General features: G+C 41.7%; 1 protein-coding gene across 6 annotated transcripts in view; it reads left to right on the top strand.

Moving 5' to 3' along the window:
- Positions 1-21,839, top strand: part of RUFY3 (RUN and FYVE domain containing 3) — a 93,424-nt gene that overhangs the window by 12,691 nt on the left and 58,894 nt on the right. For 2 of the 6 annotated variants that reach the window (XM_090031974.1, XM_090031978.1), the window contains exons 2-3: positions 631-1,100; positions 14,600-14,653. The exons of 1 other annotated variant lie outside the window; for it this stretch is intronic. In XM_090031974.1, coding sequence (XP_089888100.1) covers positions 923-1,100; positions 14,600-14,653 — 232 coding nt within the window. In that variant the 5' untranslated portion in view covers positions 631-922. The remainder of the gene's footprint in view (positions 1-630; positions 1,101-14,599; positions 14,654-21,839) is intronic. 3 more of the 6 variants (XM_090031977.1, XM_090031979.1, XM_090031975.1) reach the window with 2 other exon arrangements.

The raw sequence follows: 21,839 nt of genomic DNA, 5'->3' as shown, positions 1-21,839 counted from the left end.
TGGGGAAATTTTAGTTCTAAAGGTAGTTTTTGAGAAAGTTGCAGGTGCCTGGATATGATATTTAAACTGTAACTTGCACACTCAGTCTAAAAATGCGGATCTTCTATTTAATTTATGTAGAAGCAGCTAGGCCTGTGAAAAGAGTACAAATCTCTCTTTGTAGTCATTGCATTGATATTCCTTGCTGGTTTCTAGCTTAAGCCAGACTGAAAAGAAACATGTGCATTGTGTTATGCCTGATCACAGATTGACTAGCATAGTCTGATGAAAAGAGGCTATGGATGATGATACCAATATCAGCCTAATTTGCTCTCTCTACATCAGCATCTATAAAGCATCCTGGGAATTGCTCACCCTACACTCAGTGCAGCTGGTCACATGAGTCTGAATTTTCAGTTCAGTTCATTAGTCAGCCATTTTGGTCAACACCCTGCCTACTGCGCACAACCAATCCTATTAGCACTCGGTATTCTGGCTCATCTGGGGGAGAAAGGCTGGCACTTTGATTCAGCACTTCTGGAGATCTATTTGTTTGTTTTGGGGTGGTTGTTTTTTTTCCTCATTTTGATTTGGAAACCTAAAAAGGAAGCTTTCCTTTTTTTTTTTTTTTCCTTGTCGTTTTTGATGCAGAGGGCAAGATTTCTCTGGATGCTTAGGATTCATTGCCTCTAGCACAGCTGAAGAAAGAGAATTGGCAGAGAGAAAGGAGGAGGAGACAGACAAGAAGAGGAGCATCATTTTTTGCCTTGCTCTGTGTGTGTGTGTGTGTGTTTGTATATATGAAAAGACAAGGGCAGTTTGTGTCATCCTGAGCAAATTGCTCTTAAACAGCAAGGTATTTCTTTTTTTTTTTTTTTTCCCCCATTTGGAAAGCTTTTCTTTCTAGTCCTTTTTTTGTTGTTGTTGTACCAGCTGAGTCATCATGTCTGCTCTGACGCCTCAAAGTGATATGCCAACCCCCACCACAGACAAGATCACGCAGGCTGCCATGGAGACCATCTATCTTTGCAAATTCCGAGTGTCAATGGATGGAGAATGGCTCTGCCTGCGCGAGCTGGATGACATCTCACTTACGCCTGACCCTGAACCTACCCATGAAGGTATGGTCAAATTCTGTAGTAGGGGAGCCCTGCAGCCACCTCATTGTTACAAGCATGGAATGTGGGAGACGGGTGGTCTTCACTATACTGGTGCTTTCATAATGTTGTGAAAAACTTGACCAGAATTGTATCTCTCAGCCAAAACAATATATAACTCTGAAAACAGTCTAAAGATAATTGCATCTTTTTCCAGCATCAGAAATGTGCTGTATTTTTTTTTTTCAGTTTAGAACCCTGAAGGTCCATCATAAGAGATGAGGTTTTTGTATTGTCATAGGGAAGTAAATAACCTGACTATTTTTACTGGTGCGTTTTATTTTTACATCCCTCTTTAAACAGTTATTAAAAATCTTTCAGCTGTTTTGTAAATAGGCTGTGTTTTTAAAAAAGAAAATGGAGCACAAAAATATGGGAATTTATGTATGAGAATAAATTTTTGGCAAATCGCAAGGGCTTGTGCAGTCATGTCTGGTATCAGGTGATGATGTTACTAGAACTCCTGCAGTCAGTTGTTTACAATGGCTTTGAAGCCTGGGGCCTGGAACATAACTATGTAAAACGTTTGTCTTTCCTTTTCTGGGAGGAGTACTGATTAGTAATGTGACTGACAGTAGGAGTTTAATATCCAGGTGAAGTGCAGTGAGAATGAAATAGAAAGAACCAATGTAAAGCTTTATAATGCATAAAATCCCTATCCTATCCTGTCCTACAAAAATAATGGTAAACTGTGGGTTGTTGCATTTCACACAGCATGCTTGTGACCCAATAGTTACTTTAATATCCAGTGCTGCAAGGTGCTGAACTCTCCTTGAAATGACATATCAATTGAAGCTGAGAACCTCTTTCAGCAGTAGGTTCTTATTCAGTAACTATTATGATGTAACTCTACAAACTAGTTATTGAGTCATTTGGCATCGTCTGTGTCAAATTAGTAACATCTTATTTTGATAATTTGCTAGATGGGACTTTTGTATGGAATTGGTCTTGAAAATAAGATTGGTTGCAGGGACAACAAGCAGTCCATTAGCTCAGACTCTCTTGCAAAGGCAAAGTAATAAAGAATGCAAAGGGTTTCAAAATAAATCCATTTTAAGTGTTTCCCATTGTGCTTGGATACTGCAGTGCACACTTTCAGACTCTGGTGTCCAAACTAATAGGCATAATGGAAAGTATGAGGATGAAATGGCAGATATGGCCTTGAATTTTCTTGCTGTGGCATCTGTGTGTTATGTTACTCATATTACTTCCTAGTTTTAGAATTTGCTCATTTTTGTCTTATGGCCTGTTCTTTGTTGAAAGTACATTTTTTGAGTATTGTGAAAAGAGTGGATTTTGAGAGAAATTTCTTATCTTCTGTGACTTGCATGATGCACATGCCCTTTTTTTTTTAGGAAATCTCTATCTAGTATTAGAGGTGGAAAAATGGGTTCAGTGTTGCTGTTAGTTTTGGAGAACCTCTTCGGTCAGATATTCATTCTGCACTCATGGATTTGTTTAGATGCAGGTTCCATTCTATATGATCCTCCAAACTTAATCTGAAAGCTGGACTACCATTAATTTAGTTTGGGCCCAGCTCTGCTTAGCCTCTTCTATAAAGATGCTGAAAACATGTCTATCTTCTGTAATCTGATCATGTACTAATTCAAATCATATGCATATCTAAAAAAAGAACACCCAAAGTACACACAACAAACCCTTTCTACCTGAATAAAATGCTTCTATGCATAATAGCTTTTATTTTCAAAATTGTAGCTAAGGATGCTTTTTTATTTTTATTTATTTATTTATTTATTAATTAAATACTGGATCCTGTTAGAAAATACTGACCTTTCTGCAGACACATTTATATCTGGAATTTTTTTTTCAGATATAAATTGAATAACATGTAAAACTAACCTGACCTGTTAGATGTGTGTAGCCCTACAGTTTAGGAAGGTCATGAGCGAGAGAGCGAGCGCGAGTGCTGCCTGTTGGGGCCCAGATCATGGTTTTATCAAAGATGATCACTATGTCTTTCCCCTTACAAAATGAGGCTCACAAGCTTGTTTATCATTTTTATTTTTATTGTCATATTATTAGTAACAATAATAATAATTTGAAATATAATTAAGCTATAAATAGTTTAAAAGTAGCAGCCTGTGGGATGTGTGCATCTCTTAAACCCTTTCTGTTCCTCAAGGGATTCTTCTTGCAGCTTCTTCCAATTCTATCAGCAGTAAGCTGTTGTATAGTATAGTGACACCTAGATTACCCATGATGCCTGGCACAAATAAAGGTAGGTAAGAAACTTCACCCTGCTCCTAAAACATCAGTGGTGGTGCCTCAGGATGAGCTTCTGTCTTGGCATCAGTAGTTTCCATAGTGGCTGTTTTCTCTCCCACAATGACTGGTTCTTATGGTGTTACAGATGAGCAGCCCAAAAGGGAAATGAGAGCAAGAAGGAGCAGTGTGCTTGCTTGTAAAAGAAAGAAATAATATTAGGTCTTCAATGAGAGGCAAGAAAGGCCGTAGACAGGGAGAACAAAAGAGAGAATGAGGAAGGAAAGAGAATGATGGCAACAGCACAGGGAACTCAGTGAAGAGAGCTTTGAGTTTGGAGAATTTTGATTTATTATTATGTATATTATTTATTATATTTTATTGTCTTTCTATAACTTTCTGGGAAGTCTGCACTGCTTGACTGTGTTGGAATCATTAATGGTTTCTAGTCTCTCCTATGTCTGGTTCCCAATATTTTCAACTGATTCCTTGGTTTTGTAGCCTGCTTTCTGACAGGCTATAATGTGATTTATACTTTGCAAATATTGCTACTTTGCTATTCTGAACCTGCGCACCCATCGCCATTCTAGTGCTTTCGCTTGTCCTCACTGTCATCACTGTCCTCACTGTCCTCATTCTCTTTGGAGGGCTTCCTTCTGACAAGTCTGTGCCAGTCCTCTTTCCACCATATGAGGTCCACCATCTCTTTCCCATTGTGCTACATGCAGGCCCACAGCTCATCCTCCCACAGCTGGTCACATGTGCGGCTCTGCGGGCTGCTGACAGGCCTTGCACCTGGCTAATTGTGTGCCACCTGTCAGCAGCCTGAGGCGTTGGACATGCAACCAGCCATGGGATATTGGGGTGCAGCGGTGGCCTCTGCATGCGAGCCCCCTTGCCCCAGGTCAGTCCACAGAGGGGTGCTGCTGCCCTTCTCCCCTCCCCCCCCGCTCCTGGGGGAGGGCTCACAGAAACACACTCCTGCTCCCCACCCCCATTTGGACCCTTTGTGCCTCACTGCCTCCCGGTTGCCAATCAGGTGAGCAAGCTGGAGTGGGGGGAGGGGAGGCGCTGTGATGTGCCACATGGGGCCGGCGGCACCTGGTACGCCCCTCCTCCGCCAAGTAAGAGGCGATTTTTGTGGGACTGTGCCGTGGGAGATGCCGCCATCGCCACCCCCCCAGGGCACACTCTGTCCCCACCTGCCTGCACATACCTCCTATGACCTTTCCAAGTACCCCGAGGGGTACGCATACCCCTGGTTGACAACCCTGATATATGGAATCTGATTATTGGATGGTCATCTTAAAAACGGGGCTATCTTGTGACACTCCATGAGCTTTCATCCACACAGCTCTCAGAGCTGCATTAATTAAAGCGCCCCCCACCCTGTCTCCTGGATTATATCTGTAAATGTCCGCAGGTGCTGTGATTTGTTGTCTGGATGGAGAATGTATGAACAGTTGCAACCTTTGCAGCTATTAATCCTGGATTCCCCAAGTGGAGGGTGACATTGAGCACAGTAGGTGTTCAATATTTATGAGAAGAAGCCTTATGTCATCTCTGTACTCAGGAGCCTCTGATTACATTAGAATTCCCTTAAGTAACCTGATTTTGTTATTTTAGATGGAGGAGCAAGAAAGGAGTTAATATTTCAGGAACATAAGGATGTATCAGTAAAACAGAAGTGCGAGGCGAGCTATTGCTTAGCCATTGATATTTAAAAGAAATAAACATCCTGTCTGCAGCAGTTGGCTTTTTTTTAATAGGAAAAAATGGCTATATATTCTTGTTCCCACTTTTTTCCAGACAAAAAACAGTCTTTTCAGCTCTGATTTTGATCTCAGTTATGCCAGTATAAATTTGGAATAACTCCCTTTTCTTCAGTAGAAATTATCTGGGGTTCGCTGGGGTAATTAAGAATAGAATCTGTCCTTTTTGACTTGTGGAAAAGGAGCATAATCAAGCTTCCGGGTACAGTCAATAACTTTCAGCCTCTAGCAACAGTATATCATAATTATTGTACGTACCCTATTTACCCCATCCAAGATAACTTTAATTTTGGACAACTCCCCAGTAATTAGATTCCATAATAGAAAATTATGAATTTGTTGATAATTTTCCATATGTAGAATCTAATTGTTGGGGAGACCTTTTTAATTTGTCCCTCCCACTGCTGAGGCACTTGCCCTCCTTCCCCCCATAGCATTTATTTTAGGTTTTGGCTCTGGCTCTGGCTCCAGCTCTGTCCTCAGCTTGGCCACTGACAGCTCTGGCTCCATGCCCAGATCATGGTCAGAATTGGAGCCAGAGAAGTTCCTCTACTACTGCAGTCTCCCCGGTGCTCCTCCCTGCTATTGCAAGCTGGAGATGTTGGCACTGCTGGCTGAGGCGGGGTGGTGCAGGTGGCAAGGAACAGTGTGTGTGCACATGTGTGTGGCAGTGGGGAGTGTGGGAGAGCTGTGGGAAACCACTGTGTGTGGTGAGGGGGTTGAGTGCGAGGGGAAAGAGGGGTGCAGGGGTGAGTGAGCAAGTGGCAGGTGTGGCAAGTACCAGGGAGGAGACAGGCAGAGCTGGCAACCAAGCCTGAACCTGAACCTTGGCAGCTGCCTGCCCTGCCCTACCCATACTCAGCTCTAAGATGAGACTTTATTTTCTCATGTTGCATGTTAAATTCTAGCAAACACAGTAATTTAGGCTGCTGACAGATGTTACACTTAAGATATAATTAACCTTTTAATCTCAACATAAACAGTAACCCAGCCACACCTTCAGAAAATTAGGGAAACCAGTCACAAAAATATTCCACAAACCGTGTAACACTTTTGGCAAGTTTCCCTTGTGCCTTAAAATTGAACATGTGGCAGGGTAGCCCCTCGATGCAGCCTGATGCCAGCTGCATGGTGAGGCTTGGTTGACTGCTCTCCTCCCCCCATGTTGGCAAGTTGACAGCTCTGTGCTGCAGCAACGCACGGTGCTGCACCCCTTTGCTTTCAGGGTGCTGAAAGGAGGAGAGTCCATTTGCTGGGCTGGGTCTTGAGGAGTTGCAGGGCTTGGAACTTACCTTGCACCTGAGCCTTCCTGGGAGTTGAGACAAAGCAAGTGCTATGCCAGGTCAGGGTGAACCACAGGGCTCCCCATGACTGAGCAGGTTGATTTCGTTGCCTTGCAGCTAGATATTTTGCGTAAATCGAAATAAGATAAGTTTCACTTTATCTTGTAAAAGAACTTCAGAATTTTGCATAGGTCATGATCATGCTGAACAGTTAGCGAACTTTTTTTCCACTCTTTTCTTCTTTTACATAAGATGATAGAAGAGAAAAAGAAAAAGAAAGTTATCATACTGAATTTCTAATGGTTTTCTTAAACCTTGTAATCTTCCAGCTACTGTGTGAATTCTAATTTAGAGATGAGTGCTCTTTAGTCCTTCTTTTTGAATTTGTAAGCAGTGTTAACCAGTTTATTTATACTGATTTATTCTCTCCCTTCTTAGATCTGATATACTTTTGTTATCTTCTCTTTTCCCCCTCTTTTTTGGCTATAGAAGTCAGACCTAACTTTTCTTCTTTCATCTTTTGTCAGCAGTTTCAGCTTGTTTTACCTACCCATCAGAGCCTTAGTAGAGTTGACTAAAATTCCCAAGAACTCTTATGTTTCATTTTTAAAAGTGACTTGCGACTTGAGTAATGTAATGGGTCTTAGGAGCCAAAGGCCTAAAGCACTGAGTGCTGTACTGTTTTTTTTGTTTGTTTTTTTTTTTAACTATTCTGGTTAAGGTGCTAATTTTTTTTTAATTGAAAAAGTTAAATAGCTACAACTTTCATCCATGCTGTGAATGAATTACACCACTATTATGATGCCATTTATTGTTATTAGTTGATTTTCCCCCTAAATTTATTAGGATAATCTGCATTGTATAAAACAATGTGTATATGTAGACAACCTTTAAAATCACATTTTAAAAAATTAGGTTTTAAGCTTTTTTTGATCCAGTTAGGTAACTACTTGTATTTTTTTCTTTCAACTGACTTCTAGGAAACAACTGAGAAGTCACATTAAGCACTCTTGTAAATCATACTAGATATCTGTCTGCACCTCAGGTGTATAAATAATTCTGTAAATTTGACCCTTGGGTGCTTTTAAAATTATTACTTGTTCTTTTAAAGAAATGGACCATAATTTCCCTCAGTATTCTAAAGTGATCTTGCACTTGATAATTTTCAAGAACCTTGCTTAGATATTAAGGTCTTACTTGCTTATTTTCTTGCTGAGATGAACAGTGTTGATGGGTTTAACATGTTATTCACAGTCGCCTTTCCCAAAGCTTTTACAGGATCATGCATCCTACTATTCTTTAATCTGTAATCTTGATTATTTGGTGCCCTTGAAATGATTAATTTTAAATTTCTGTAAACTAAGACAACCAAATAATCTTGAAAGTATTTTTCTTTGCGTCTGCTAATGCCCTCCCTCCTACTTTTGCAGAGTTTTTTTTCCTACATTGCAAGTTGAAATTTCAGATTGACCTGATTCTTGTCAGATTTACTTGTGCCCACAGGTTTCTCCAAAACAGCTTAGAAGAAACTGGTGACTGCTTAGTTTGTTGCAGTCTTGGTATGCCAGGAGAAAGAACAGAGAAAATGGAGCAGGCTGTGTACAGACAATTTACATGCAGTTTACATTTACGAGACTGGGAGATTTCCATTGTATCCAAACAACCAGACATTTAATGAAGGCATAGAAATATAGAGATGTCAGTGGCCATGACCTGAATACAGCCTCCTGCTTGTCATATGTAAACTGATTTTTTGTTTTTCATGCCAGATAGATAAATTACTGTCTTAAGTAAGATGAGAAGTTTTTTCCTGTGTTACTTTTGACTGCAGACTCAGATTCATCATGTCACTTCTTGAAAGTCCAAATTACTCTATTAATGCTCGAGTATGATGGCAAAACTTGAAATTGACTCTCCCCTGTTGAGATTTCACTGTCCATATGTTTTTAATTATGCAGGAGAGACCTGCAGTGCTTTCTTTCCTTTTTTTCGTTCCTGTTGACTTTAAAAATTGTTTTCTCCTGCATTTGTTGTTACTGAAATGTAGTCTGTCTTTATTTGTAACATACTGTAAAATTCATCCACATTTTGATTTAGGGTGACAACTCATCCCTAATAGGGCAGGACAGTCCCGGAATGGGAATGTTAAGTCCCAGTCCTGGGCTTCATGACTCTGGGACAACATTTGTCCCAGATTCAGTTTCATGCAGGAATCCAGGTTTTCCATTCACTGTGGAAAACCATGGAAAACAGTGGGTTTCCCCTTGCAAGCTGGCAGAGTTCCAGGTTGCTTGGGGCTGTCAGGAGTGGGATGCAGGGGGTGCTACATGCATGTGCTCACCTACATGTGTGCATGTGGCTTGCAAGACAGCCAGGCATCATGGAGAGCAGCTCCCTGCAGGTATGTCTATGGGGGGGAAGAGGGCATGGGGGTGGGCAGATTGAGGCCTCAACAGTGAGGGAGAGGGTGGTGCTGGGGGGCACCGAGTCATGTGCCCCTTCCCTACAATTTGTGGATGGTGTGCTGGCAGATGTGGGCTGCTTGCTGTGGCCTTGGGGGTTCCACCCTGGCAATGCTGCCATGTCAAGGCACTCCCTGTTCACCTGGCAGTGGTGGGGAGTTGTGTCCCCTGCTGCTGCTGGACAGGCAGGGGGCACATGGCTAGCATGGGGTTCCTGTAGGTAAGGCATGCAGGTGCGCACATGCACATGGCACCCCCTGCATCCCGCTGCTGACAGCCCCAGGCAGCCCGGAAGCCTGCAGTGGGCAGCCCACATCCACCCCCTCTCTGCTCAGCTTTGCTTTGGCCATGCTGCCAGTGAGGGCAGATGGGGGAGAGGTGGCCATGTGTCCCACCTTTTTCATTTTGAAAAGGTGGTCACCCTAATTTGATGGTAGTTTTTTTGTGGGCCTACTTACGTAACTAGCATGTACAGAGCTTTTGTATTTCCAGTCCTTCTATATGACTTTCCACTTTTTCACACATGGCATCTTTTTGAGAAGGAGCAGTTGAGAATACAACCAGCAAAAGAATCTGGTTGCTGACCTTCTCGTAAGCACAAGTTTCCATCATTTCTTTCACCTCTAAAATAGAGTTGATACTAGTCCAGCAGAGGGCTAGACTAGATGACTTCTTGAGGTCCCTTCTAGACCTCCTTTTATATGATTCATAAGAGTATTGAGAGCCATCTAACAGTGAAGCTGCAGATACTATGGTTGGTAGAGGGTGCTTTATAAATTAATAGAATTATGGCTTTAAGTATTTTTGAGACTAAGAAATACAGAACTTTCAGGGTTGCACCACTTACAAAGCACTTATGAATGGTCAGTTTGAGATGGCTAAACAGTGACTGGTTTGTTTTTTTTTCTGTGAAAGAGCAGTCTTTTGATACAGTAGAGCACTGAGACTGTGTGTGTGTGTGAAGAAACTTCTGTGTTGATTTATTTTGAGTTCATGCTCTGGTTTGGTTCTTCATTTTAGTTGAGGCATTTGCAACATAATTTTAAAGACTTCTGTCTTTTTTTTTTTACTTCTGTGAAGTGTTTTTGTTCATGGCTTGTGTAATTCCCAGATCATATTTGTCTGCAATTCTCATTTTGTTTCACTTGGCATTTTGATAGCAAAGAGGGAAGAAGTCGAGTGTTTATAGATGCATTTTACGCATAAGAACAAACGCTAGCTTTTCTATTGGGTGTTGGTCTTTAATTGCTACCATGTTTTGTATTTGTCTCCAAGTTGCTGCTGGGAGTATCCTTAAAAAGGTCTTAAGAACATTGTCTTAAATTTACTTTGTGGGAAAGGATAATGTTTTAAGCAGAATGTCAGGTCTAGGGCTATTCTGTGTCGTTCCAGCCCCCCCCCCCGCCATCCTGAGGATTTATTATATAGTGGGTGCCTATCTACAAATGATGTGGTTGTGTGTGTTAAGCGCTTCATTTGTTTGAGGAAGGAGCTCAAGCACAGAATGCTATATCCTATGTTCAGTGTTTTTTTCCTAGAGTGAATCTTGTAGGTCACTCGAACTAAATATGTAGGTTATGTGCACAAGACCAGTGGTACAGTATTTTGTTCAGCTTTGGGTGAGGAGGGCTGTGTTAGATATTTGTTCAGATTTAAATGAAGCAACCTAAAGCAAAGCCTCTTCTGGCCTCTAGCCACTCTTGCTATTAGATTCTTCCCAACTGCTGTCAGAAAAACATTTATATCAAATCAGATACTGCATTTCCCCTGCCTCTTTCCATTATGTCAGAGACCACAAGCCATACTTCCTCAGTGTGTAGCTGGGTCTTCTGTATGAAGTTTTTGAGGTTGTTTACTAGTGTGGCATTGCAGTGTTTAGCAGTATTCCCCTGGGGGTGGTTTCCAGCTTGATGTAGTATTTTTTGCAGTCCATATGCCAAAAGAAAGCATGACCTTCCCATATTTCTGACTTCATCATATTGCAGCGGATGGTCATGGTGGGGCCAGGCCAGGACATTGTAGTTCCTTTGATTTTTAGAATAGCTCTTACAATATTATTAATGCGTTCCTTGTTTTCACTCTGGATCTGTCTTGCTCATGAGTCCAGTCTTTAGAGAAATGAATATACCTGTGCAATGGTTTTTCTTTAAAAATTGCAGTTTAAAAAATATGGCCACACGAGTTGTCAAACTTATTTGAGTTCTTTTTTGTTTTTGTTTTTAAAGCTTTAATATATTTGCTTATACAAATGCAGCCTTTTCAGTGCCCACTTCCCGCTTTTTAATTATTTGGGTTCAAGGCCTCCATTTATATCATTGATCTTACTATGGACAGTTTGCTCTTATTATTTATACCACTTATTATGAATATATTATATGTATGTGGATTTCTGCTATGATCTGTTTTCGAATCTTAAAGGAAAAATTGATAATTTGGGTGATCACCTTCATAGAGGTGAAGGTTCAGAGGCAACGGATTATTTTAATGGCAAGGAAATATATGTGGGTTCTTCATTTAATAGCTACAATTGCAGATGACACCTAGCTGTGGGGGTAGTAGATATGCCAGAGGGTAGGGCTAGGATTCAGAGTGATCTAGACAAATAGGAGGATTGGGCTGAAAGGAATCTCATGAGGTTCAACAAGGACAAGTGCAAAGTCCTGCAGTTGGGACAGAACAATCCCATGCACTAGTAGAGGCTGGGGGCTGACTGACTGGGCAGCAGTTCTGCAGAAAAGGACCTGGGGTTACAGTGGACAGTAAGCTGAATATGAGCCAGCAGTGTGCCCTTGTTGCCAAGAAGGCTAACAATATTGGGCTGCATTGGTAGGTGTGCTGGTGATTTTTCTTTTTTCCCCCTTCTATTCAGCACTGGTGAGGCCACATCTGGAGTACTGTGTTCAGTTTTGGGTCCCCCACTATAGAAAGGATGTGGACAAATTGGAGAGAGCCCAGTGAAGGGTGACAAAAATGGTGAGGGGGCTGGGGGGCATGACTTATGAGGAAAAGACTAAGGGAGCTGGGCTTATTTAGTCTAGACAAGAGGAAACTGAGAGGGGACTTAATAGTAGCCTTCAACTACTTGAAGGGTTTGATAGAGGATGGAGCTAGACTCTTCTCAGTGATGGGTGATGACAGAACAAGGAGCCATGGTCTCGAGTTGCAGCAAGGGAAGCTTAGGTTAGATCTTGGGAAGAATGTTCTTCCTAGGAGTGTAGCAAGCACTGGAACAGGTTACCCAGAGAGGTGGTGGAAGCTCCATCCTTGGAGATTTTCAAAACCCAGCTAGGCAAAGGCTTGGTTGGGATGATCTAGTTGAGGCTGGTCCTGAGCAGGGGGTTGGACTAGATGTGACCTCCTGAGGTCCCTTCCAACCCTCATTTTCTATGATTCTATGTACTTTGTTAGGATTCTTAATAGTAGAAACAAATTGGTGGCATAGAAGATAGCTGATCCTTCGTAGACACCTGTTTCTCTCATGCTTTTTTATTGCCTCCAGATTTCCCTTTCTCATTAAATTTTAAGGAACTGTTTTTAACTGTAGGGTAGCATCTAATTAAGTCTTCCTTTATACACAGAGACTAATTAAGACTTCTAGCACTATGGCATAATTAACTAGATATTTAATGGCAACATCCAAGTCAAAGTAGGACATTCTGTTAAAGGGATGCCATGAAGGTAAAAAGAGCTGTCTAAAAATGTAGTATTTGAGATACTTAAGTTACTTGTTTTGAGTTTTCTTCTTTGCTATTTGAAAACATTAACGTAAAAGAGGAAAAGCTAACTATACAGGGTTATTGAGGAAAGGAATTTCCACAAACTGCTGTCAGTTGCATAAAGAAAAGCTAAAAACAATAGCCATATTTTTCTCTTATCTTTTTACGTTAAGTGCAAAGTCCTTATTATGTAGTAAAAAGGGTTTTACCAGTTCTCTTTCTGTCTTTTACTCGGACCAGTTTGTGTCCATTGAAGGGATGCTGCAAGGTGGAAGATGGACACTTGTTCTAAATGTGTAACCCCATGAAGGGCACTGTTAGGGAGGAGGTTTCAACCTCTGCTGATATGGATGCTTTTGTTACTGACAAGTGTTTCGTGCTCAGTCCCGGGGGCGGGGGGGCACACACTTCTCTGCACTTTCACCTTTTGTGTTTAACCTTTTTATAACACAGGTTTAAAAGTCAAGAAGTCTCTCTCTTTCTCTCTCTCATTTAGCCTATGATCCCTTTTACCTGACAACTAAGGTACATGCAGTGTAAGTCTAGTATTTGGTAGTTTCTTCTTAGGCTTGCAAATGTTATTAAATATTTACAGGAGTTGTTGGACTGTTTAATGACTAAAAGAGTAAAGTGCTATGCCAATGGATAGAAGCAACCTCAGCTTTTTTATCAGTAGCATTCCATTATGTAAAGTGTTTTCCTCAAATATTTAATTTCTGAAAGACACTATCTTCAGTGCATATACTGTTTCTGAAAATGAGAATCTGTTCCACTTCCTTAGTCTCTTTAGATGTAGATACTCAGTTATTTATGAAAAAGTAAATATAGGTCTCATTAAAGAAATAAGGTATGAAACTTATTTTCAAAAAAAGGAATTGGTATTAACTGTAGAGTTTAATAGAATAATAAAATATAGAAATTGGTCATCAAGACTCTAATATGGAAGAGTTCTTGTGCTTAATGAGCTGTTCAGTGCAAAGTGTTTTGTTGTTCAAGTCAACACTGGTTTCTTGGTTTGGGGAGGAGGTGAGCAGTAGCTTTTCAAAGTGGGAAGGAGAAAGGAGGTCATAGGAAATGTACTTTGCCCAGAGCTCTGTTTGGAAGAAGGATTTAAATTTTCTCACCTCTCAAGCATACATACTGAATGAGAACTAGTGTTTCAGGAGAGAACAAAACACGTAAGTAAGAAGCCAAGAATTTGTTAACTTACAGTTCTGGTTTGGTAACTGTTTATGGAGTCAAGGACAGAGACTTGCTATGCTTTCTCTGTCCTGCCCACTTTTCTGCCTCCTCCCCTTTGCCTATCAGCAGCTTGCAGGACAGCAGCAGAATCAAGTGTTTTTGTTTGCGATGTTGGCACGCCATTTTTTGTGAAAATCTCTTTAAAATGTGAGTCGCACTCTGTAGAACAGGAATGTCACTGTTTAGTCTTGCTTGTGTCTTGTGTACATTGTCTTTAAAACACAGAGCATATAGAGTTTTTGCTTTTCACTTTTAGCTCTATTTCCTTCTTTTATTTATGATGTCAAATTGAAAGGTTGTGGGGGCGGGGAAGAAACCTGAAGCATATGCCAGTGTCACATGGAGAAGTTTGATATCACAAGTTTAGTTCCTTAATCTTCATAGTTATAAAACAAAAGTATAGATTTCTACATGGAATTCTTTATTAGGAAATGGTTTACACAAGTATTAAGTCATGTTGAGAGTTAAACATACCCCAGTTCTACCTAGTATGAATTACTTGCTATCTCTTATTAAAAATAAAAAGCTATCTCTTCTTAACCACCCAAAACAAAAACCACCAACAAAAAAGCCTTGTTATATTGCTTTGTGCAAACTAATAAACTCTTTTGAACTGCAAATCTCTTATCACTACCGAGTCATCTTATTACAAAAATTTCCCTTTCAGTTTTCCCTTTCTTATATCTTGATTTTGAATCTTTCCTTTAGATTATGGCTTGCATGACATATTTTCTTTCTTTTCCTTTCTTTTTGCTGTTTGCAAAGACTCTTGGGAGGATTTGACAGATTTGGTGGAGCAATTGCGTGATGATACTGAAGGTGCGTGCCACACCAACATCTTTCAGCTTTTATTTCCACTTGTCTTTGGTTTTTAAGATATCACACTGAGTCTGAGTACCAGCTACAGTTTTCCTTTTCATTGGTAATAAATGTGATTTATAAACATGCTTGTCTAGTTGAACTAGGTTTACCATCTGAACAGTGCTGTATTAGTTGCATCATTTGGCTTGAAATGTATGGTTTTTACTGTTGATATTTTAAACAAAATGTTTTCACTCACAACAGGCATGCATGCATGTATGTATGTATGTATGTGGTGGTATTTTTTTTTTTTTTTAACTGATTACCTTTTTTTAAAGAACATTGTAAAGACTTTTGGGTTCCAAATTTGATCTGTCTTGATATTGGTCCCATCTGTCCAGTCTTGCCTTTTCTTAAATTAACACTGATAAGAATTTAAAACAAAAAACCATGAAAAGATAAAGCTGTTAGTTCTTAAAATGAAGATGAGACCACAATAAAAGTTTAGAAGGTGTGGGACTAGTTTTCTTATTCTGGAACACTGTATGAAGCTACTGTCCTTCTGAATCGGTAGCTGGAATGACAGTTTCCAGGGCTGAGTGATATAGATCCAAGACATTTAAAATTAGGTTTTAAAACGTGACTTTTAAAAAAAATCTTGTTGAGACTTCATACCAAATTTTCAATCTGTGCTATTATACGTTCTAATCAAAAGATGAAACAGATTCAGGATGGATAGGCATTTTTATGGGATGGCATAATAGTGCATCCTACATTTGTGCAGGGGGTTATGCTACCTGACCCTTGAGGGTTTCTTCCAGCCCTGTGATTTTTTTTTTTTTATGATCCTAATTCAATCTTATTTTTTTCAAAATGCTTCTTAGTGGCACTTGAAAGGAAGAAAGAAAGTAGTGCTTGATTTAGCAAACATGCATGTAACTTTTTGCTTGTATGACTAATGGGACTGCTTATGCTTAAATTTTAAGCTTTTGTATAAGTGTGGCAGGGGGGTGACCAGCCTGTGGCACAGGTACCACCAGTGGCATTAACAGCCTGTGTGCGTGGTATGTGGCAGATTGGGGAGGTGTACAAAGTTGGAGTCCACGGCAAACCCTATGGGACAGGAGGGGGTTTGTTGTACAGTTCTGAAAGCGGGGGGCACGTGGGTTAGAAGAGTAGGTTGGGATCCAGTTGTGAGAGCAGGGTTGGGGTGGGGGCAGCAGTCCTACCTGCACTAGAAACTCAAACAGTCCCGGCTAAGCTGCTGCTGCGTCTGTGAATACTCTGCCTGCCCCAGCTGTTACTCCTAAAGCAACAGCAGCTGGGGACTGTTTTGGGAATTCCTGGCATGGGAATATTACCAGAGTACACCTGTACCTCTTCTTACTTGGCACCCAGGGCCAGAAGGGTGTAAGGGTGGCCAGAGCCTGGAATAAGCTTCCTAGAGAGGTGGTGCTCTCACCTTCCTTGGAAATCTTCAAGAGAAGACTGGATAGGTACCTGGCTGGGGTCTTATGACCCCTCCCACCCCCAGTGCTCCTTCCTGCCCATGGCAGGGGGTCGGACTAGATGATCTGTCTAGGTCCCTCCCGACTCATTGATTCTATGAAAAGGTTGTCCCCCAATCATTTAGAGAAGTGATTCTCAATATTTGTCTAGTGGGCTGGATGGGATCCAGCCAGCAGACCTAAGGTGGTGACCAGGGCAGATGCAACAAGGCTCCATTTGGCTGTGCAGAGGGGGAAGGAGGCAGTCCAGCCCCTATCCAGATGTGGTAGGGAAGGGGACTTGACCTGACCCTGTAGAGGGGGTAGGGGGCATGACCCAGCCCCACTCCAGCACTGGAGGGATTGGGGGAAGGGGGAATGGGGGGCATGATTCAGCCCCAACTTGTCTGGGTGCAAGGGAAGGAGGCATGCGCCAGCCTCAAACCAGCTGTGCAGGGGTTGGAGGTATGGCCCAACCTCGTGGAGGGTGGGGAGGAGAAGAGGGCATGGGTTGACTGTTGACGGGGTGTGGGTATGGCCTGGCCCCATTTGAGCTGTGTGGTAGGAAGGTCATGGCCTGGCTCAAACCCACTGTACAGAGCTTGGGATTTTGGCAGCAAGGAGGAGCAGCAGTATTAACTGCTATTGCTCCCCGCTGCCAAATTTCCCGACCCTTGGGGAGCCCCATAGGCCGGATTCTATTTGGCCTGGAGCTCAGAGGTTGAGCTCCTCTGGGTTAGAGCATCAAAAGTTAAATTTGTGTTTCTAAAAGCTTTTCTGTAAGTAGGGTAGAATCTTTGTCACTTGAAAACAAAATTGCCTCAGGGCTAAAGGTTGTAAGTAGCTTATATTTCTGACATATTAGCAAATAATTGTGAACATTTTCATACATGGGCCAAATATTTCCAAAATCGGAGCATGAAGTTAAGCACCAATAAGATTTCCTTATGTGACTTAAGAGCACAAACCCCATTGTCATCCTACTGTGAACCTTGATAAAAGGATAGGTTCTCCTTGAAACATTTAAACATTTAAAAGGGAAGGAAGTAAAGAACTAACAATGTAGAAAAACATGTATTCTAAGTGTACAAAATATTTTATTAAAAAGTACTTTATATCCAGATAATTCATAGTAACAAAAGGAGTTAACAAGATTTATTTGTATTTGCTTTGGTGTATGCATGAAATATGTATCAATAGTTTTATACACTACCAATGTGAATGATCTCCTTAAGAGTGTAACAGTGTTTTCTTTTAAAAATATTTGTAACTTAACTTGGTTCTTTTTATACAGAAGCACTAATAATGTAAATCCTTTCAGATGGGACCCATGTTCAGAAAAGTCCATTTGAGACTATTAAAAAAAACTTGAGGGCCCTTTTAATGGTGTATTATATCTTCTGTGGGTAAGGCTTTCTGTTAAAATTTATTTCTGCTTTTACCTACTAGTATTCTAACTATACACCTCTCTGCTTTAAGAGAAGTACTGTACTCTAGGTAGACATAATGTTTGAAACTCTTCAAATGCCATTTGAAATGCTTCAAAGGATGAGCCATACATTTACGGATGGACATGAAGTGTGAAGCAGTCCAAAAATGGTAGAAGTACTCCAAAAACAGCCCTGAAAAACTGCTGCTATTTAGCACCACTTCAAAATGAAGCCCTTTGGGCTATATAGCTGGGTTTTTGCTTGTAGCTGTGTTGTCTAAGGACATAGGCAAGCAAGGTTCTTTGGGTAGATGTGCTATCTTTTATTAGACTAATAGAGTAATTGGAAAAAAGTTCTTTGCAAGGTTTCGGGTGCAGTCACCCTTTGTTAGGCATAGGGCATCTTTGCTGGTCTGAAATGCCAAGGAATGAGAGAAGCTAACAGTATGGAGGGATGTCAGTGAAAATGTAAATAGGTAGAGATAAGCAGATAAAAGGCAAAGCAGGGAGGAGGAAGAGAGCAGGGGGAAGAAAAAGTCAGAGGGAGACAACATAGATAAAATACAAGGTGAAAAAGACAAACAAGGTTCTTTGGGTGAATCTGATATCTTTTATTAGACCAACTTAAATAGTTGGAAAACAATTATTAAGCAAGCTTTCGGGTTCAAAAACCCTTCGTCAGACTAAGGAAGTTTCAGCAGCTGGTGTGTGCTTTTCCTGGATGGAATGATGAGTAAACCTTGTCTGCCTATGTCCTTAGACCAGCACGGCTACAACCTACACCCCTGTAAGGTGAAAGAGTCAGTCTGTGAACAAGGGAATAGTTGGAGATGAGAAAAACAGGAATGGGAGGGAAACGAAAACGGGGGACAAAAAAGGCCAAAGGGAAAACACTACAGAGGTAATAATGCAAGGTAAAAAAGAGGCTAGCGATTAAAAAGGAAATGGTAGGGAAACAGGAAGAAAAAAGGGCAGAGAATTGGAGGAGGAGAAGAGAGAAACGTGGGGGGGTCGAAAAGGAATGAAAGAGGTCAGGTCAGGCAGGTACCATGTGAACTGGATGTCAGGCAGGTTGTAATGTGTCATAAATCTAATGTCTATATTGAGTCCATGATTTTTAGGCCCATCTACGAAAGGTATATTGTAAATTCCCTTTGAGGATTATTGCTGCGAGATTGGAGAGGGACTGATTGTCTTGTGAGAAATGTGCCCCCACAGGCAGTTGGGTATTTCTTTGATAGATTTCCAGTGTATGTTCATTCTGGTGTGCACTTGTTTGGTTTCTCCTACACACCTTTCATAGATGAGTCTACAAATTTCACTTCATCAACCTCCTGGATACTAAAAATCATGGACTCAGTATAGACATTGGATTTATAACCCATTACAACCTGCCTGACCTGACCTCTTACATTCCCTTCCCCCACCTTTCTCTCCTCCCCTCCCCTCTGCCTTTTTTCTTCCCAGTTCCCTACCATTTCCTTTTTATTGCTAGCCTCTTTTTACCTCTGTAACGTTTTCCCTTTGGCCTTTTTTGTCCTGTTTTCTTCCCTCTCCTGTACCTTCTTGTTTTCCTACTTCTACCCTTTTATATTTTCACTGACATCCTGTCACACTTTTAGCTACTCCCATTCCTGCTTTCCTCATCTGTAACTATTCTCTTTTTCACAGACTGCCTCTTTTTCACCTTGCTGGGGTTTTGGTTGTAGCTGTGTTGGCCTATGGACCTAGGCAGGCAAGGTCCTTTGAATCTACGTGCTAACTCTTATTAGACCAACTGAGTAGTTGAAAGAAAGTTCCTGGCCAGCTTTCAGATGCAGTCACCCTTCTTCAGGCATAGGCAGTCTGCTGTTCTGAGACTCCAAGAAAAAGTCACAGAACAGCAGAGACTCCCTATGCCTGAAGAAGGGTGCTTGCACCCAAAAGTTTGCCAAGAACTTTTTTCCAACTACCCTGTCTAATGAAAGCTATCACATCAACTCAAAAAACCTTGCTTGTCTTTTTCACCTTGTTTTTTATCTCTGCCTCCCTCTGACTTTTTGTCCCCCTGCTCTCTTCCTCCTCCCTGCTTTGCCTTTTGTCTTGCTTATCTCTACCTATTTACATTTTCACTGACATCCTTCCAGGACTTAGCTTCTCTCATTCCTTGGAGTTTCAGACCAGCAAAGACTCCCTATGCCTAACAAAGGGTGAATGCACCCAAAAGCTTGCAAAGAACTCTTTCCCAACTACTCAGTTGGTTTAATGAAAGACATCACATCTACCTAAAGAACCTTGCCTGCCTTCAGGCTACATGGGTGTTCTCTGTGGAGTGTGCCAGGGAAGGCTTCAGCACCTCACAGTGCTCTGCTGCCGCTTTCTCTTCCCACCCTGGGGAAAGGGATTTGGGACAGGGCACTGTCAGGGAATCCCTGTCTACTGTGCCTCTGCTCTCCACACTGCCCTCCCACTTCCCTGTTCTTGTCCAGGGTAGACAGGATGTGAACTTATGTTAAAAACAAGCAGGGGGAGAAAAAATACTTTTTTCAAAAACAAATACCTTCATGTTTTCATGTGTTGTAGGGAAACAAATCACAAACCTAATTTTCTTTTTCTCTGCAGGTCACTTTTTAAGATTTCTTGTGTGTATGGTTCACTGAGGTGGCAGCCTGTAACACTTGGTGAAACATGAGGGACTTATCCACAGGACACTTGGGAAAGTTTAGATTATTCAAAGTGCATTAGTTGAAGAACATTGAATTGTTGTGTGGATGTGCTCGTTCGCAAGTGGAGTGGCCTTGGTTCACTTTAGCTTGTGCCTTCAGAGCCTCCACATAGGAGTTTTAACTTCATGCTCATTGTTAATTTGTCTCAACTTTCCTGGGAATCCTTATGTGTAGGTAAACCCTGTAAGAGATTGAAGTTACCTCTCTGATAGTTCTGGTTGACTTATATTTGTATTCTTTCCCCTTGCAACTGCAGATGCCTGAATAATATTCCTGTGGAGGAGCAGAATTGAGTACAGCCTCAATTTGTAATTTTCTGTTAGCTGAAAGTGTCTCTAAGAATCAAAAATTTACACAGAAATTTTCTTAATTGACCAAAGTTCTCTCATGTCTTTGTTACTATTGGAAAGGTGAAATTTTACTTTTTTTTTGCTAAAGTAAGGTCATTTTCTGATTTGAAATGTATTTGACCAAGCCACTGATCACTCTGCTGTGGACAGTATGCTGTTATCTATCCTGGACATCTTCAAAAAGAGACTGGAGGTACACCTTGCTGGGGTCATTTGACCTTGGCCGTCTTTTCTGCCCTGAGCAGGTAGGCTGGACCCAGTGATCTCACGAGGTCCCTTCCAGCTCTAAACTTCTGTGAATCTGGTAGAAATTCAGGTGTCAGATCCAGGATCTTGCAAGATGCGCATGCTAAGCAGTAGGGCTGTGCAAAACTTCGGTCCCCGATTCGATTCAACAGAGATTTGGCCCAATTCAGTGGCTGAATCTCAGAATCTGAAGACCCTTCAATCTCTCCAAATCAAATCAGAACCCTCCAAATGGATTCAGAAAGATTCAGCTATTCAAACATAGACCCAGCTTTAAATGTTTTTCTACCTACCTCAAGGTACCAGGTGGCTTGTGAATGCTGAGATGCTGGGGTGGATGGAGTGACCCATGGGTCCTCAGAGCTCTCAGCAGCAGGCCTGGAAATGTACCAGAAGCACTTCTGGGTCTGCCTGGTAGCACGCTGGGGACCCCCCAACCTTCTCCCCCAGCTCAGCAACTGTTGCCTCCTGGGGCTGGGGGGGCACTTGGGGTCTCCCCACAGCTGATTGCTGAGACGGGGTTGGGGGGGGGCAGGGTGCTGTCTGGCGGACCCGGAATTTCTTCTGGTTCATTTCTGGGTTCACTGTCGAGCACATGGGGGGGCCGCACACCTGTGAGAGGCTCCATCTGCCCCACCATCTCAGTGTTCATGAGCTATGCCTGGTACCTTGAGATATGTAGAAAAAGCAGGGGTGCCATAACAGTGGGCTCTGGAGCTGCACACTCACGTTGGTGGCATGATGGCAGCCAGAAGTCATTGCTGTTCCCCATGCACTGCCCTGGGTGCTCAGCTGCTTTGTTACATCTCTCTGGATAAACCCAGAAGGTTCTCATGAGCAAATTAGGGCAATCAGTGTATTGCAAAGAGTTCTCGCTGAGGGTGTTGGATTCTCTTTGTTTTAACACAAGGTGTCTTTACTAGCTTATTTATCATACAGATTCCACCCCAGCAATGACTCTGTTGAGCAGTAGACTTATTCTCACTA

Source organism: Crocodylus siamensis, chromosome 2 (genome assembly GCF_052110815.1).
Source record: "Crocodylus siamensis isolate JL-2025a chromosome 2, ASM5211081v1, whole genome shotgun sequence".
Taxonomy (NCBI): Eukaryota; Metazoa; Chordata; order Crocodylia; family Crocodylidae; genus Crocodylus; species Crocodylus siamensis.
The sequence above is the reverse complement of the archived record's forward strand: the minus strand, read 5'-3'. Positions and strand labels throughout refer to the sequence as shown.